General features: G+C 49.0%; 1 protein-coding gene across 2 annotated transcripts in view; it reads right to left on the bottom strand.

Annotated features, from left to right (window-relative positions):
* Positions 1 to 5,903: 5,903 nt before the first annotated feature.
* The window catches only part of WBP1L (WW domain binding protein 1 like), a 62,003-nt gene continuing 48,873 nt past the window's right edge, over positions 5,904 to 19,033 (bottom strand). For both annotated transcript variants that reach the window (XM_059169054.1, XM_059169055.1), the window contains exons 3-4: positions 10,899 to 11,060; positions 5,904 to 9,579 (exon numbers count right to left, since the gene is read on the bottom strand). In XM_059169054.1, the coding sequence (XP_059025037.1) occupies positions 8,840 to 9,579; positions 10,899 to 11,060 (902 nt within the window). In that variant the 3' untranslated portion in view covers positions 5,904 to 8,839. The remainder of the gene's footprint in view (positions 9,580 to 10,898; positions 11,061 to 19,033) is intronic.

A 19,033-nucleotide genomic window follows, 5' to 3' on the forward strand; every position in this document is an offset into this window, starting at 1 on the left:
CAAAACTGAGGGCCAGCTAAGACAAGGGCAGGGGAGGTGACTTGCCCTAAGTCACACAGCTCCTGAGCATCAGGGCTGGGATGAGAACCCAAGATTTCAAGGATGCATGAAGAGAAGCTAAACATGCTTTGTTAACCATCCCAAGTCCATGCAGAAAGGGCTCTGTGGTATCTGGCCCGGGAGAGTACAAAGCTGAAGGTCCTTTCAGAAAATGACCTTCTGAACCCTGACTCCTGCCCAGAATGCCCTCCCCGAGCCTGGAAGCCCTTTTCCCATTGACCTAACTCCTCCTATCTTGAGTCTGAGAGTGTAAGCCATATTGTAAGGCATATCTCACGATCCCCAGACCACCGTGCTTGTCCTCTTGTAGCACTTGGCTTCTGTTCCTTGGTACTGAACCCCAAGGGCACCTGAGCACCTGCTTGGGCTCAAAATGGGTACAGTGTCCCCCAAAGGCACTGCCCACCCCTATGTCTCCGGAAGTCAAGACTGAATCTTCTCATGTTCCTTATCCTGCCCATCGGTGGCACCTGGCAATAGATTAGAAACAAAAAAGATTGAATCCAATGCTCTAAATTCCTTGGCTAATTGGTCCAGTGATAAACAGACTATCCCCTTAGGCAGAAGGAAGGCCAGACCTTTGACACAGCTGGAAGGTGTTTGTCAAGACTCCCACAGTCACATCTGGAGCCTCAGAATGCCCTTAGTCAATGATATATGGTAAATAAACATGAAACAACCAGTTCTCTGGGGCTGCTGCTGGGGAACAACCATGATTTGTAGTGTCTGCCAATTGCCATGATGTAAACAGTTCCCACTTTGAGCAATTTCAGGCCACCAATGCGATGTCCCGGAATATGGCATTGGGAAGAGATGCTCGGTAGCATTATATGCTATTTGCCATTATGTTATATAATAAATACTATGACTATGCGATACCATTACTAATGATACTATTATTTGCACCATTCATAGATATAAATAACCTCAAGGGCACAGATAATAGTAATGTAGTGAAATAATTAGGAAATGATTAGGTTTTGAGTATTTATGACCTTTGTTTTTATTATGAGGTATTCAATTGTGGGTTTATATAGTTCAGTTTTTTTTAATGGTTATTTAATAAACAGCTCATAGAATTCCTGAACATTTAGGAAAGTATTTACTTATCTATTTTAAGTAGGCTCCACGCCCAAAGTGGGGCTTCAACTCACGGCCCGGAGATGAAGAGTCACATGCTCTACGAACTGGGCCAGCCAGGCGCCCCCAAATTCCTGAAAATTTAATAATCAGCTCTTGTGAATCAAAACAGCTGGGCCTCCCAGGAGAAATGGGCTGTCCTTGTCCCTCAGAAGGGTGGCACCCCAGAGTCCCCATTCTGAAGGGAAAGACTCCTTCCCTGGCGCTCCCAGTGTGGAGTAGGGGTGGAGGAGACTGAGTGACTGGTCTGGCGCCTTCTGGTGGCCATCAACCCTGGAGAAAATGAGGAACTTTCTCCAGTCACACTCCTGGGTTTCAACACCCACCTCTGGAGGAGAGAGAGTCAGGGAGGACTAGATGGGAAGACCCAGGTTCTCGTCCCCAGCCACCCCCCAACTCTGCCCACCTCGGTCCAGGCCCTGGATCTGAGGCCTATGGCTAGCTTCTTGAATCAATTTCCTCATTTGGGGGAGGGTCGGGGGGTGGGAGTAAGCTCTAACTTACCACCTGTACTGCCCATTATCTGAGGCTCGGGGGACGGGGAAAAACAGAAAAGGCCAGGTAAGCAGGGGAGCTACAGAAGACAAGAGCTCACTGGGGCACCTGGGTTGCTCAGTGTTTAAGCCTTTGCCTTTGGCTCAGGTCATGGTCTCAGGGTCTTGGGATAGAGCCCCACATCAGCCTCCCCACTCAGCAGGGAACCTGCTTCTCTCTCACACTCTCCCTCTGTGCTCTCTAATAAATAAATAAAATCTTAAAAAAAAAAAAAAGATAAGAGGTCAGGCTGTGCAAGCAAGTTGTCCCCATGCTGTCATTTACAGACCCAGTGAGCACGGGCAACTTACTAGGCCTTCTTAAACCTCAGTTTGCTCAGCTGTACTATGGGTAGCTGAGTGTGTGTAGAAAGGGTACCACCAACCTCAGAATGTTGCTGGGGGTCAGATGTGGACCTATGCAATGCATTGAGTGCCTTGATAAATACTGCCTTTACTGCCATTACCTACAGCCAGATCCACAAAATAAGTCCTTTTCTAAGGATGAAGAAGCAGGTGTTGTTCAGACAGGTCCCTCTGAAGGACAGGACCCCTGGGAACCCCTCTCCCCCCGCCTTGTAGCCCCTGATGATCCTGCCTGCTGCCCCTCCCTCCTTCCTCAGCTGGGGCATGCTGGCAGCTGGGCGTGGGTAGAGGGCCCAGAGACAAACTTCTCACAGTTCCAACCCAGAGGGAGTTTTGTAACATTTTCCAGTGGGACTGGGTTTCTGTAGACTTCTTGGTAAGAAGACATGCAAAGGAAGGTTATACTGGGGGAGCAGGCTTAGGGTGAGGAGAAACTTCAGATCAAACCAAATCCTCTTCTCCCCTCCAAGCCACTGGGAGTTTCTAATTCCTGAGAACTGTACAATGTTTCCTGGGGGACTCACCCTCCCTGAGGAAGTTAGCATTGATGTGCATCCCCTATCCAAGGGGTGGTGCTATTTCAGCGCTGAGGGGCTCTGGCAGGGGTGCCCAGCTCAGTGAGGTGGCCTCTGGAAGCTTCTGACGAAGCAAGAGGGAGCAAAAAGGGGGATAAAGAAGACCCTGAGGAAACTGGTTCACCTTCCACTATGCTGCTTGCCTGCTCATTACCTTGCTCTGGTTCTCTCTCCCCTTTGAAAAGAAATCAAAAGTTCTTCATGTGGCTTGGGAGCACCGGGTCTTCGGTGTTCAGTGTTCAAATTCTGGCTCTACCACTTATGTGCTGTGTGATCTTGGACAAGTTAGTCAACTTCTCCGAATGTTTCAACCCCTTTAATAAAGCAGTCCATACCTCAGATGGCTGTTTTGAGGCTAAAATGAAAAAACAAAACAAGATGTAGGTAAGATGGTTGTACACAACCCAATAATGTGCAGTCAATAAATAGAACAATCAAGACAAATTAAAATATTTTTATTACCAGCTTACTACTCCGCATCTCCGCTCACTTCCCAGAATGCAGTTATCTACAGAGATTAAATTGCTTGCCGCCTTAGACATTGTGCCCTCCCATGCTTCTGTGGGCTTTTCAGCACCTGGCACATAGTAGATACTCAATAATCTGCAAAACGGATTTATCCAGACCTTCCCTAGAATTCCCTTTACACCTTTCTGCACCTGGCAAGCTCAGCTTAGAGAGGCCCCTGCTCCGGACAGGACACTCTATACCCCCAGGTGGCTCTCGTCCACAGCACCCTGGGCACACAGGCTTCATGGTACTAAATGCTACTAAAGCTGTTTTCATGCCTTTCTTCCCCTTGGGACCATTAGCTCTTCTAAAAAGGAGCCTGGTCGAAGGCATATTTGCATTCCCAATGCCTGTACATGGTAGGTGCTTGATAAATCATCAGCCTGAGTGAGGCCAGTCACATGCCTCCAGGCTAGGAGCCCACATCCCAAACACCTCCCAGGACCCACTGCCTTTCCAGGTAGGTTCAGACAGATACTCCAGCTGGTTTGGCCCACAGTCAGCCAAACCCACTTTCCCCTCCTTCCTAGTCAAACCCTGTCCCCCACCCACCCCTACACCAGGCTGAAAACAGAGGAAACTGGAGAATAGGGAGCCTCTTGAAATAATTGTTCATCAAAGCTATCCTGTTTTGTGCTTCAGAGCACTGGTGTCATCTCCATCTGAACTCGGTCACCTGGGGATAGAAAATGAGGAACTCGGTGACCCAGGAACCTGGGGTGCGGTGAGGGGCACGGTGAGGTCTGCTCCACAGATCTAGGCATCTAGGGAACTGGCACAGCCTCCAGCATGCAGCTGGCAAGAATCGCACGTTTTTGTGCCATTCAGACATTAGACTAAGGAAGGCAGGAATGACGTACTCCCCAGTCCTTTCCCGTGGTTTTATTTATTTATTTGACAGAATGAGCAGGAAGAGCAGCAGGCAGAGGGAGAAGCAGGCTCCCCACAGAGCACGGAGCCCAATGCAAGGCTTGATCCCAGGACCCTAGGATCATGACCTGGGCCGAAGGCAGACACTTAACCGCCAAGCCATACAGGCACCTCTCCCATGGCTTTAGAACAGATCTGTCTCGGGCGCCTGGGTGGCTCAGTGGGTTAGGCCGCTGCCTTCGGCTCAGGTCATGATCTCAGGGTCCTGGGATCGAGTCCCACATCGGGCTCTCTGCTCAGCAGGGAGCCTGCTTCCTCCTCTCTCTCTCTGCCTGCCTCTCTGCCTACTTGTGATCTCTCTCTGTCAAATAAATAAATAAATCTTAAAAAAAAAAAAAAAAAAGAAAAAAGAACAGATCTGTCTCTAGATGCTAATATGGTTCCCCTGGGCTTACTTGGAGGAGCTCAACAGGTTAGAGGGAACTAGGCAGCAACCATCCCACTAGAGTCCCTGAGGGGCCAGAATTTTTCTGGCCCAGGGTCAAAGAGGGGGACGGGGGTCTGTCTGGCTTACACGGGGCTCTTAGGCAACAATGCAGACTGCTGGTTAAAGCCAGGGACTCGGGAAGGCAATGCTGTCAGCATCCCCTGTTGGCCCATTAGGGAGAGGTCCACTGGGGGAGGGGCACTGGGAGGGTCCCAAGAGGCACACCAGATCACTTTGCCCAAGGAGCAGCTGTGCTGGGTGGCGGTGTTCCCCTTCCTAGGCAGAGGTTGAAGCCTGTTCCTTCCCTTAGAGCAGGGATTTATAGCTGCTTGGAAGTTCTAGGAGGACAGTCTCTAGCAGGGGGTAAAAGGACAGTTTTAGGAAGGAATGACTGGCTCACAGTGGGAGAGGCTGGCACACCTGTTGCTCTCCCAAGGCCTAAAACACCAGTTCTCAGGTCCCTGCCTGGTACACAGCCCTCAAACGAGGCCCTGTGATTCCTCAGGATTCCCCGCATCTGTACCGTTCACTGCATCTCAATCTACCTCCTCTTGCTGACCATTTCACATGGGTGCTTTGTCTTCCTGCCTGTAACCCAACTTCCAGAGGGCACGGACCTTGTCTTCTCTACTTCTTTTACATCCTCCTCAGCACCCAGCTCAGTGTTGGGCACAAAGTGGGAGACTCAGTAACATGTTTTGTATATTGAATTCCAGGGCCCATCCAAATTTCTATTATTTTTTTCCCTAAAGATTTTTATTATTTTGAGGGTGCCTGGATGGCTCAGTGGGTTAAGCATCTGCCTTCGGCTCAGGTCATGATCTTGGCGTCCTGGGATTGAGTCCCGTGTCGGACTCCCTGCTCGGTGGGGAGCCTACTTCTCCCTCTGCTCCCTGCTTGTCCTCTCTCTCAAAAAAAAAAAGAAAAAAAAATTTAAACTAAATTAAATTAAAATTAAGTAAAAATAAAAGATCTCACGGAGTGCTTGCATTCTTTCAAATGCTATTTTAGCTTCTAGGTGTCTAACAGAACTCATTTCGGCTTTTCTTTGCATTTTTAACCTATTTGTGGGATTTTACAAAGTATTCCAAACCTCAGAAATATACCCTTGGCAGAGAGAGGGTTTGTCCCCAAACCCTCAGGACAAAGTGTGGCCTCAACAGGACTGCCCCCCAACGTGCCCTGTGCCCCATAGGCTCCCCTCAGGCCAAGGGGCTTGCTCTCCCCTGCAAGGTGCCTTCTCACAGCCTGTGTGGAGAAGGGAGAAGGGCCTGCAGTTAGGAATCTTGGGGCACAGACTCCTGAAGTCTGAGGGAAGCGGGGAGAAAAGAACAAGGTGTGCAAGAAAAAAAAACAGTCGCGTTTTGGGGATCGATTTTATTTGGGCTTCTCACAGTGGTTACAGCCACTCTGTCTTCAGAACAATCACAGCACAGGAAATGCGTCACCGAGACTGCCCAGAAAAGTCTGACCAGCGGAATCTTATTGCTTAAAATACACATATTCACAACAACTGACAAATGGTGATGTGCCTCACACAGGAATGTGTTAGCATTTGCAAATCTTCCGACTGTAGCACCAAACCCTCGGCCAGACCAAGCCCTTTCTTCTTGTTCACCGGGCAAACCAGATTCAGTCCGATCTCCCCGGCCTCCTATCCAGTCCTCCGGCTCTCTCTTTCCATCTCTCTCCTGGCAGGGGAGTCCCGCTGGCAGGGGCCAGACTGCGTGACCGCTGGAAATGAGCCTGGCTCCGGCGGCTGCGTTCACTTGTTCTCATGCCTGGAGGGCAGGAGGCCGCAGTGACCCCAACAGTTAGCGGGCAGACCCGCACCCCACTCCAGCCGGGGAAGGAAACTTGAGAGGGCCAGGATTCATCCATGTGATCAGTTAACTGAAGCAGGATTCATTTTGGTAAAACTTCATCCCCTCTCAGACTTCAGTGAGTTGTTCGGGATTTTTATCTTATTATTTTTTTTTTTTAATTTTTTTTTTTAAAGGTGGAAGGCCAGGCATCCGAGGGCTGCTGACGCACTCCCGCCCATTCTTGCCACACGCCGGCTTACTTGCGTGCACGGGGCCCTGGCAAAGAGAGGTAAGCCCTGTGGCACTGCGGCGTCTGCCAAACTGTCCTGGCAATTCCGGCCGGGGCCAACGGCTGGGCCACAACTAGTCCCAGATTTGTCACTGAAGATCCATCCAATCCAGCTTCGGAAGGCCCACCTTTGCCTTCTGTGCCGAGTGGTTTTGAACACCCCATTGGGGGCTGATACTGAGGGCCAGGAGGAGCCGAGGGAGGCAGAAAGGTTCAGGGCACATTTCCACTTACAGGGGAACAGAACACAGGCCTCCGAGTGTCCACGGAGCAATGTGCAAATTGCAGGGCTGGGTAGAGGAGAGAGAGCCTCTACTCCGAGCACAGTTATCTCTGGCAGACGTCAGGGTGGGGGTGGGGGGTCGGGGGGGGCTGCCATCGACGATGCTGCTGGATACACCCGAGTACACAGTCAGACATTTGTTCAGTAAACAGTAAATGTGTAAAATAAATTACCTTGAGAGGGCCATATCTGCTCCAAGCGTGTGGTTGATGCGAGCACAATGGCTGCCGTTCAAAGTATATTCACAGGAAAACAGGGCTGGGGGCTCACACACGAGACAGACACACACAGGTTATCCAAAAAGTCATTGTACACAGACTTCACTTTGTTCAACATGGATTTTGGTTTTGTGGACTCCAAACGCAGACACTCGTTCACCTCACAGCCTTGGATTTGTCTATTTTTGTACATATATATATATTTTCTCCCTTTCTTACTGTAACATCAACGCCTAATGTGAATATCATCGTTCAAGAGGGAGGGGGGGAAACCAAACTCTTCATATGAACAGCACTGGACAGGGAATGTGAGTTTTAGCTCTTTGCTTTCTCCATCAGGTTATTCCTATCAAAGCTCGACTGGTTATCTGAAGCCAAACCACAGTAATAAGGATCCGGCGGTCCTTCCGGACCCCTGCCTTCGCCCTCCTACCTGGGCCACTCAGGCTCTTTATGGAGGCTACAAAAATCAGCCAGCCCACTCAAAAAGGGGGCTGCGGAAGGGTAGGGGAAGGGCATGAAAGCCACAGATAACCAAGCCATTTTTTCCCCAAGTGGTCAGTTTAAAAATAAAAACAAAAACAATACAACAGAAGAACTTATTCAGAATCAAGAGAAAATACTGTGTAAAAGCCAGGCCATGGGGCTGCCCTTTCTTAGGACCCACAGCCCTGCAGACTGTGTTGGGTGGGGAGAAGACCCTGGTCACCTACAGGCACAGCCCGAAGGGTAGAGATGTGGCAAGCTACACCAGATGCTCCCCCACGGCTTGGGCTCTGCTGTGCTCCCACGGAAGTTCCGAGAGAGCCCCCACCCAAGCCTGCACACAAAACATCTCCTCCCGGCTCAATAGCAGCCAGGCTCTTTGAAGGTCAACTTGGGATAGAGCCACAAACTTCCCTTTTCCAGAAGAGAATTCTTGCCGGCCCGCTGGTCAAGTCCTTGTTTTCAGCTTGCTGTTGCTGTTACTGTTGTTATTGTTGTTTAAGGAAAAGCCAAAAAGAAGGTGATAGAATCTTTCACCCTGAACCAGGCTGTGCCAGCCAGAACCTGCTGGGAAGGGCCCTCATGAATGCACTGTGGTACATCGACCTCATGACCAGGGATTTGAGGGAGCAGTAGGCCTCCTACCAACCTTGTTAACTGCCTGTCTGCTCTCATCCTCCCCCAGGACTAGCCCAGTTCTGTCTCGGCACACCTTGGCAGCAAAGGGTGACAATCCCTGGGCCTCTGCGGGCTTCCTTCTTCACCCAGGGCTGAGCCCTGCCACCTCTCCTGGACTGAGACACAGAGAAGTTCTCTTAAACCAAACACCAGAGCACAAATCCACTCCACCACTAAGAGTCACCTCAGGGCACAGTCTCGGCCTCCTCCGTCGGGGCCTCGGAAACACACATCTCTCTGACCCGGGCAGGTAGCGAGATACGACTCGAAAAGAGGAAAAGGGGACAGGGTCGGGTATGAGGAACGAGTCAGAGAGCGAGCCACCCTGCTGGCCCTCCACGACACTGTGCTCCTGTGGGCGGAGAGGCCTCCGCTCCCCAAGCGGTACCTGGAGGTGCGGGAAAACGCAGGACTGGCGGGGAGGGGGCGAAGAATGCAGTGGCGGCACCACTTTCTCTGAAAGTCATTTAATGCTTCTCTCCTGCTGCTCCCCTACCCTGGTTGCTTTGCCAAGTTCTCCGGCACGGGCCGGGCCTGCTCTAGCTGGGGGAGCTGCTGCTCTGCGAGTTCGGGGAGTCCTGCTCATTGATGGTATTCAGCAGCAGGCACGCAGGGGGCCGTGGCAGGTGGGGGTGCCCGGGCTCTCGGGCCTGCTCCTCGGAGGGCTGGCAGAGGCCTTCCTCCTCGTCACCGGGGGGCCGCACATGGCAGCTGTCGCAGAAGTCCAGGGGCCCATCCAGAGCATCGTCAATGAGTGTGTTGAACTCCTTGAGATCGTCGTCGTGGTGGCCTCGGCTGCACACACATACCTCAATGCCCGAGTCACCCGTGAAGCGGCGATGTCTGCCGGGCGTCTTGTCTTTGCTATCGGGGAGGCCGCCGCCCTGCTCTGAGCTGTAAGCTCTCAGCAGCTCCTCCTTACAGTCGGAATCTTTGTCCAGAAAGGCCCCAGGGTCCAGCTCCCCCAGGCCGGCCACAGAGCCACTGGGCTCCATTCCAGGGGCTTTGGTGGCTGCTGTGCTGGCGGGCACGTCAGAGGGCTCAGGGTCAGCGATGCTCGGAGGTCTGGTGCTGCTTCTGCTGGGCCCAGACAAGGGGCTGCTCTGCGCCCCCTGGGGGCCCCTGGTGGGATCGGCGCCTGGGGGGCTGCCGCCTGGGGGGCCACACTGTGCGGGCAGCTGCTGCTGCTGTAGCTGGAAGGCACTGTACGGTGGGGGAGGAGTCGGAGGTCGGTTCACCACTTCCTCATAAGGAGGTAGTAAATAGTTTGGCAAAAACCCTAAAACGGGGAGGCAGGGAGGAGAAATTACTGCACTGGCAATTGTTCGAGAACAGCCTGCAAAGCTCGCACTCAACATATGTCTCTTCCCACCCCCAGTACACCCACGGGGGAGCAGGGGCTGGCCCCAGCTCTTGCTCATGGGCAGGGCACAGGGGTGTGGCAATTTTGTGCAGAAAGAGGGACAGACTGGGAGTGACCTAATCTAGCTCCATGAAATCCGAGAGCCCCTGAAGCTGCTTCACAGGCAAGACTTCTGCCCGTCTGGAGGTAAGGCAGAGGGTTAGGCAAATGGGGGGTGGCCAGGAGATCATTTCTGCCCAGAGCGTATCCGTTTCCACATGCCCCGGAGTCTCGTGTTTCTCGCTCAAACTGTGTCCTCTGCCTGTGTCCCATAGGCCTCAGGGTTGGGGATCCTAATTTAAGACTCCATGACCGCCTTTTTCTTGCCCCCCACCCCCCCACCCCCGCTTTCCAGATGTATGGGCCATGAAAAGGCCCTTTTTCTAGGAGGTTGGAAATGTGTTCCGTCCCTCACTTGAGTGTGGCTGGAGATGGTCTGGAAAGACAAACCTAACTTCATCCTGACTCAGATTAGAAGCCAGTGGGTTACCAGTGAAGGGTGAGGGGCCTGCCAAGGCTTATTATCAGCCTTCCAGGTAAGTTATCTTTTGAATGTGCTGAATGTCTCAGGGCACACATGGTCTGGTTATAAGAACTGCTAGCATTTATTGAGCACTTACTATATGCCAGGCACTGAGCTAAACACTTAAAACCCTTCTAGATGTGGAATTCCAGACCTGTGAGCACTTTATTCTGTAGAACACATGGCAGAATGGTTTTAGGACAAGATGGACCTCCCTGGACCCTGTGAGGGTCATGTGTAAGGAGCCCTCAGGGAAGTCAGGTGAGTGTCCTTCAGGGAGTCACTGAAGTTTCTCAGTTCTCGGGACATGCCAGCATTACCCACCCCCAATTCCTGCCCCTTTCATGGCAGCTTTTGCTCAGGGATGTCACAGAGCGCTAAGTAAAATGGGAATATTTCAGGCCACAGGCATCTAAATCTTGGTTCACTCACATCGTACACCATCTGACCACCTGCCTTAAGGAAAGCATCAGTTAAGCATCAGACACCTGGTCAGAACCCAGCCAGGGTGGGGCTGGAACAGCCCAATGGCTTCAGGCTGCCCCGCCCACAGCACCAGCTCCTCTGTGCTACAGGTGAGCGCCCCTTGACTCCCCAACCTGTGCGACTCCGCACTACGCTGGGCGAAGGGGCCCAGCAGGGCCCACGGTCTGGCGGCTTTGGGTATACATACTGAAATAAAATGGCAGCGCTGAGTAATTGTGGGCTTCCCGGTAGGCAATCAGGTTGATTTCATGCTGCCGCTGCTGGGCCTGAAGGCGATGCTTGGCTCGGCGGTGGTGGCACACGCAGCAGCAGCTCAGGATGATGATGATGGTCCACACCAGCCAGAACCCTGGGGGCAGGGAGGCAGGGCAGAGAGGCACACAGGCGCCGTGAGCACCAGCCAGAGCAGCGGCTTTCCCAACACAGCAGTCCCCGGCCGGCGCCCACCTGGTCAAAGCTGGCAATGTCAGGCCTCCCTGGGTGAAGCCACATTTGGAACCCGTGTTCAGTTTCTAGAAATGTTCGTGCCCGAGTGAAAGATGGGATGGGAGAGGGCAGGAGGCCCCCCTTCCCAACGCCACTGAACCTAGGTTTCGGGTTTGGCGAGCATTAAATATGCTCACCTTTTAGGACATCTTCATCCTCTCTTAAGGGATCTCTGAGAACATGATTCTGGCTTTCTGGTTACCCATCTCCCACCCCTCCCCCAAGCCCTGCTCAAGACCTTAAGGCCAGCTCCCAGCCTCGCTTCCTGCTACTACTCCAGGCTGCTCACCAAAAGCAAAGGGCCCCTCAAAATCCCAGGAGATTAGCAACTACAAGGGGCCTCGTGGGTTCTCCTGATAAAGGAATTCTTAGGGTTCTCTTGATATCACCAAAAAGATTATGGGTTCTTCTCTACCACTTACACTGGTATAACCCAAGAGTCACTCAAGTTACAGGTGGAAAAATTCTAATTGCCTCAGGTCCATCTCTTCCCTAGAGAGTGTAAATGACTTCCTCCGCTCTTGATATAATCTGGTACAATTCCATCTCCTAGAGTTGCAAATAACACTCCCACCTCCCTTTGGGCTGTGATTTCATTAGACTCAGGGCCATTAGCAGGCTGCCCCTCTTTCTTCTTGCTCCAGAGAGGGGTAGGTAAGGGAACAGGGGAGAAGGCCCACAGCCCTCTCTTCTACAGGCAGACTATTTTTTTCTCATTTCCCACTGTGTTCTTGGATCATACTCAGAGAATCTTGACAGACCCCAATATAAGACCCCTACTCCAATCTTCAATTATAAGCAGAAAATCCTTTAAAATTTTCTTAAATCAATGAGCAATTTTGCTTTTAAAAAAATACATATATATACATATGGAAGAGACTGGAAGGAAAAACACAAAAAATAGTGACTTATCTTTAAATAGTGGGATTATAAAAAATTTCAGGTTCTGCCTTCAAATTATAAAACTGGAAACAAACTAAATCAAACTTAAAAATACCTATGACTAGAGGCGCCTGGGTGCCTCAGTGTATTAAGCCTCTGCCTTCGGCTCAGGTCATGATCTCAGGGTCCTGGGATCGAGCCCCATATCGGCTCCCGGCTGAGCAGGAAGACTGCTTCCTGCTCTCCCACTGCCCCTGCTTGTGTTCCCTCTCTCGCTGTCTCTGTCAATTAAATAAATAAAATCTTTAAAAATAATAACAATAATAAATTTCTGGATAGGTTTTGAAATTCCTCTGGGAATGACATGAATCATTAAAATATATTCACAGAATACTACTTCTGACATATAAAGATGTCTCTAGTATTAGAATGAAAAAAGCAAATTACAAAACAGTATAAAATATAATCCTACTTTTTTTTCTTATAAAAAAAAAGAGCATATATAAACATCTAGAGGGATGGTTAGGAAGTTAATCATGGGGCTACTCCCGGAAGACAGAACAGTAAAGTTTCTGGTACCAGATCCCCCCCCCCTTTTTTTTTTTTTGCTAATCTGCATTTCTTTTTATTTTATTTTATTTTATTTAACAGAAAGAGAGAGAAGCAGGCTCCCTGCTGAGCAGTGAGTTCAAGGAGGGACTTGATCCCAGGACTTTGGTATCATGACCTTAGCCGAAGGCAGATGCTTAACCGACTGAGCCACTCAGGCACCCCCATTTCTAATTTTTCTAAGATGAACATATACTTCTTTGAAATAAAAAGAATACTTTTTTCTCAATAAAAAATTTATCTGAGGAATAATTTTTTTTTAAAAGATTTTATTTATTTATTTGACAGACAGAGATCACAAGTAGGCAGAGAGGCAGGCTGAAAGAGAAAGAGGAAGAAGCAGGCTCCCTGCCGAGCAGAGAGCCCAATACGGGACTCTATCCCAGGACCCTGGGATCATGACCCGAGCCGAAGGCAGAGGCTTAACCCACTGAGCCACCTAGGTGCCCTTATCTGAGGAATAATTTTAAGGTGAGTTGTTACTAAGTGAGAACAGATGGTTGCTCATTTATTCTCTATTCCTGAATAACTTTGAATTATTTTTTCCATTACCAATGCTACATGTATTTTTTTACAACCTGCTTTGTAATTATAAATTTGTGGTTAGAATTCAAGTTATTTCCATGTGTCTCTTGTCAGAATGAGTTAAGACCATTTTTTTAAAAAGAAGAAAAAGCCCCAGGACACCTGGCTGGCTCAGTCGGTGGGGCATGTGACTCTTGATCTTGGGGTTGTGAGTTCAAGCCCCACATTGGGTGTAAAGCTTACTTAAAAAACCAAACCAAACCCAACCCACATTTCCCTCACACAGCCTTATATAGGAATAGTTCTCTGATTTTTTTTTTTCTGTTTGTACCAGAATACAATATTCTAAAAGATAGCACTGACGCTTAGGGTGTGGGCTCGGGCAATGGCTTTTTCTGCCCCCCAGGGGTGTCCCTGGAGACTCTCCCCACAAAGCCACCTCTACAGAATGAGACGGGATGGCAGCGCAGCCATCTGGCCCTGGCAGGCTGGCAACACCACTGTAGGGCTCCTACAGTGTCTAAGCCCGTGTCAGTGTGCACTGGAACCTTCTGCAGAGGCCTGGCAACAAGAGGACAGGCAGCAGATTTCGTCCCTTTATCCCCTAGGCAGACAGAAAAACCCCAGTTCCTGGCTGGTTCAGTCAGTAGAGCCAGTGACCCTAGGTCTCAGGGTTATGGGTTTGAGACCCACATAGGGTGTAGAGGTGACTTAAAGATAAAATCTTGGGGAAAAAAAAAATAATAAGATCTGACCAGAGAACATGTACGTTAAATTGAAGTCAGAAGTCTCCCTTGTGGTTCTTACCAGATTTGCTGCGGACCTTTGCTTAATTTCACTGACATTTCTCTCCTGTGGCTGCTGGCTGACTGAGGACTAGATAAATACTGTCACAGGGGCCCTCTGAAGTGGGGCTGAGGCCAGAAAGGAGCTCTGGGAGCCAAGTGGCTCCCTGTTGCTGTCCTGTAGCAGGCAGCACAGATAAGCACGCTGCGCCCAGCTCCAGATCTATCTGAGAGTCCTGTCTAAGCGGTTCTGGGCTCACCACTCTTCCATGGTCCTGCATAATCTCACAATCCTTCGCACCTCTGTCGTGTTCAAATTCGAAAAAGTACATTCTCCCGAGAGATGACTGCATCTGACTCGACTAGTTTTTACCTCCCAAGTCATTTTTTTCAGTAGTTTCTTACCTGAAGGTAAACCAACTTTTAACTTTTATGCTGCAAGATAAGCGATCTAGGGGAAATATTTCTCATTTTATAACATGATTTTCTTTTCTTTTTTTTAACGTTTTGTTGTTGTTTTTGTTTGTTTGGGGTTTTTTTGGTCTGTTTTTAAGTAAACTCTACCCCCAACATGGGTCTCAAACTCACAACCCCGTGATTGAGAGTGGCACTACTCTCCTGACAGAGCCAGTCGGGATTTTCTTTCTTTCTTTCTTTTTTTTTTTAAAGATTTTATTTATTTATTTGACAGAGAGAGATCACAGTAGGAGAGAGGAAGGGAAGAGATCACAGAGAGGAAGGGAAGCAGGCCCCCCGCTGAGCAGAGAGCCCGATGTGGGACTCGATCCCAGGACCCTGAGATCATGACCGGAGCCAAAGGCAGCGGCTTAACCCACTGAGCCACCCAGGCGCCCCAGGATTTTCTTTTTAAACACGCACTTTTGGGGCGCCCTGGGTGGCTCAGTGGGTTAAAGCCTCTGCCTTCTGCTCAGGTCATGATCCCAGGGTCCTGGGATGGAGCCCCATATCTGGCTCTCTGCTCAGCGGGGAGCCTGTTCCCCTCCCCCCACTGCCTGCCTCTCTGCCTACTTGTGATCTCTTGTCTGTCAAATAAATAAATAAAATCTTTGAAAAATAAATAAATAAACACACACTTTTAATGAGAAAAAGCTCAGGTACTAATTCTCATGTTGGCCACATATTTCTGGGTTTCCCCTTCTGGGCATTTGGGTAAGCTTGACCTTTGTGGCTCCCTTATGATTGGGCACAGCTTCGGGATTGGTTCTAACTAACGAACAAGGGTTGGAAGTGACTTCTGTCACTTAGAGACCAGGATATCTCTTGTTTATGTAAGACCTTCCTTCCTGTAGTCCTCCTTCTACCGTGACAGTCAGCATTATTCCAGACAGAGATTTCAGGATCAGTTTGGCATCAGGATGATGATTGGCTGGGAACCAAGCTCCCATCCAACCTGCGATGGACAGAGTGTGAGAAGTAAACACGTTGTTTCTGGCTACTCCGTTGGACTTCTTTGTCACGAAGCCTGACCTACCTATAACCTATCCTGACCAACACGGTGTCTTTATAGGTTTTTCTGGGGATTGAAGCATTCATTAGAGTGTCACTAGAATTCCTGAGAATTCTTGTTCCAGAAAAAAGGCTGAGATCCACCAAACTGGAAGTATAATAGAAAAAGGGAGGTAGTGTTTTGTTTTGTTTTTTTAATTTTAAAGGAAAAATTAAGCAGGGCAGAAGGAGACTGGGGGAAGAAATGAGACAACTGGAATACACACCCTTGGCAAAACTGCCTTAGTCATAGCTAAGAGAACCACTCATGTGTTCACTGAAACTCCACCACCTTACTTTTTAACACAGTATTATGGGTAAAAAAAACTCTCCCCACTATGTGCCCGTTGTATGATGTTATATTTATCTAAGTCTCAAACTAAGTTCTAATTTCATTTCTTTTTTTTTTCCTTAAGTTTTCATTTATTTATTTATTTATTTATTTATTTAATCTAACCTCTACACCTAATGTGGGGCTCAAACTCACGACCTTGTGATCAAGGGTCACATGCTCTTCTGCCTGAGTCAGCCAGGTGCCCCTAATTTTAAGATTTTATTTATATGTCAGAGAGAGGAGGCACACAAGCAGGGAGAGCGACAGGCAGAGGGAGAAGCTGAGCAAGGAGCCTGACCTGGAACTTGATCCTAGGACCCTACGATCATGACATGAGCCAAAGACAAATGCTTAATCCACTGTGCCCAGGAATCCTATAATTCCTTCATTTCTAATATACTACAACAAAAGCTTATTTGTGTAGATCAAAACTGAGGGAAAACTAACTTGGAAAAAGAATGGGTCCAGTGGCAAGATGGAGTGTTAGCGCAGGCCAGAAAACACCCTTAATGAGTTGATCCCACTTGATGGAGTTAATGTGGAAAGGCAGAAGGCATTCTCATCTGGGTCCCCACAAAATGGACTCTCTTGAAAGCCATTTTGGTCAAAGTAGTGTCCCACCAAGTTTAAAAGGGATAATACCCAGACTGGTCCCCTATGGAGTCCTACAAACTTTTGATCTTTTCCCTAGATCTTACAAACAAGTTTAAAAAAGAAAAACCTAATGAAAGAGACACACAAAAGCATACCCTCTTCTTCCCCAAACACACACCTATCCAGAGATTACATTTCCCAATGACAACTTTGAACGTTGTGACCTCATGGTGGGGAGGATTTGTCATGCTAAGCAAAATAGAAAACATGTTTTGAAAAACAATTACAGGGACGCCTGGGTGGCTCGGTTGGTTGGACGACTGCCTTTGGCTCAGGTCATGATCCCGGAGTCCTGGGATGGAGTCCCACATCGGGCTCCCAGCTCTGCGGGGAGTCTGCTTCTCTCTCTGACCTTCTCCTCGCTCATGTTCTCTCTCACTGTCTCTCTCTCAAATAAACAAATAAAATCTTTAAAAAAAAAAAAAAAAGAAAAGAAAAACAATTACAGCCCACTGTAGGAACTGAGTCATGTGCCCTGAGTTCACTATAAACTTGGGAAAATACCACTCCCCAAATGGGCAGGAAATTCCTCATTAGGAAGCCAAAGCACACTGTGAATTAGCTCTCCTTCTACCCCACAGGACGGCGGGTGACCTCCCTGGCGTCTTGCAGTGCTTAGAGGAGCTTCTACCATTGCCACTATGGAAAAGGCCCCAATTTGGGAAAAGAAGCCCATGAAAGGCTTACAAGTTCATCTCAAAGACTGGACAAGCTTCTTAGAAGCACGACTGTAGATTACTAAAGAGAAGAGGCAGTGACCCTGGTTCAGATCACAGCTCACAAAACCACTGCCTAGCTTTGTGACCTTGGTCATTTTGTTTTCACTTCCCTCATCTGTAGAACAGGGAGAATAATGATTTCTACCTTACCAGTCGTTGTGAGGTCCATATGAGTTAATACTCAGAACCACACTTGGCGTATGGTAAGTTTCCTAGATTGTTACTACTACTGTTGTTACAGGTGTGACCACAGATGGGAAGGGTTTTCTTTCCATTTCTCTTTAAATTCTCCCCAAAAATACTCCATTAAAAAAGCAAGGATGAGAAACAAGTCCAAGTCTGCTTCTAGGTTCTGTTCTTCACTAAATTCACTGGAAAACCAGCCCGAGCGCTACTGATCAACCTATCCTTGTCCAGAGAAGCCTGGACTTTAACCCAGTGGGTTAAAGCCTGGACCTCTGGAACAGAGGTCCAATCGCAGCTTAGAAGAAGGCCCCAGGCTTCCACTTCCCACTCTGCTAAGGGTGGCAAATGCTCTGAGCTTTTGTTATGAGCAGCTCAACAATGGACATCTTAGGATAAGCTAAAAAGAAAAAGTTAGCAGGTGAAAAACAAGTGAATTTGTTCACAGTCTGTTTCATGCCACCTCAGGGGAATTCCACTGTCCAGAAACACTCCCTTCTCCCCAACTAAGGCCCAAACAAGGGGAAACTGGTGCCCGAGCGAAGGTCCCTGAAATTATTTCAGGAGCAGAAATTCCCAGCTCCAAGCTCTCCCTGCACAATGTAGTGTGGTATGTGGAAAGACTCCTAGGATGAGAATCAGGAGTTCCAGCTTCAGGTTCTTTGGCCTGAACATGTTGGTGGCCTCTCTCAATTTTGGTTTCCATCTTTGCTCAGCCTGTTCCATGAGGGGCATCCTCAGATGGGAATCAAACACACACAATTGAGACCCTCCACGACCAGGACCCGTCACCCCTCCAGTCTGACACATACAGTGCTGGAGGGGGTTGCTTTGGAGTGAGGCGCACTGACCCAATCTGTCAGCTGCACCCAGGTGAACAGTTCCTTCACAGGAAGGAACTGACACACGGAGGTGACAGGCATTGTTCACAGGTTTGTTCTTGATGTGCACGAAGACCTTTCTTGTTGTCTCACATGTAACAGAGTTCCAAGCACATTAGTATCCTCATCTCCCATTCCTTCCCAGACAAGCCCCATGGCCCCAGGGGAAAGGTCAACATCATGCACACTCTGTTCTTTCCCGTGGGGCCCTGGCCTACTGGGTTCCCTTGCCTGTGAAACCAGTCTACCCTTATTCCTATGTTTAAATCCTATGCACCCTTTAGCGCCCACTTCAGATGCCACCTCTTCCATGCAGCCTGCCTACACCCTGCCTAGCCAAAGCAAACTGTCCTTCTGAACATTCACAGAAGTTCTGGCGCATATATTCCACTCTCTACTTTGTCTCACCAGTGGGGCATCTTGTCTTATCTCCTCTCTCTGCTAGGGGTCTCTCTGTTGATGGCAAGGATTATGCCTCTCTACAGTTTATGCCTCTCTTGCGGTTTTTCAGAACCGCAAATTCATAGGTCCACCTCACACCTACTGAATAAAAAACTGCAAACAGGACCCAAAGATCCATGTTTTAATAAGCCCTCCAGGAAATTCAGAGGCTTGCCAAATTTTGAGAACCCCTGGAATAAGGGTTTACTGAATGAATAAATGATTGAATAATGAATTAAAGGACAAGTGCCATAAAAATGTATGGGATGGGGTGCCTGGGTAGCTCAGTGGGTTAAGCCTGTGCCTTCGGCTCAGGT

This window comes from Mustela lutreola, chromosome 4 (genome assembly GCF_030435805.1).
Source record: "Mustela lutreola isolate mMusLut2 chromosome 4, mMusLut2.pri, whole genome shotgun sequence".
Taxonomy (NCBI): domain Eukaryota; kingdom Metazoa; phylum Chordata; class Mammalia; order Carnivora; family Mustelidae; genus Mustela; species Mustela lutreola.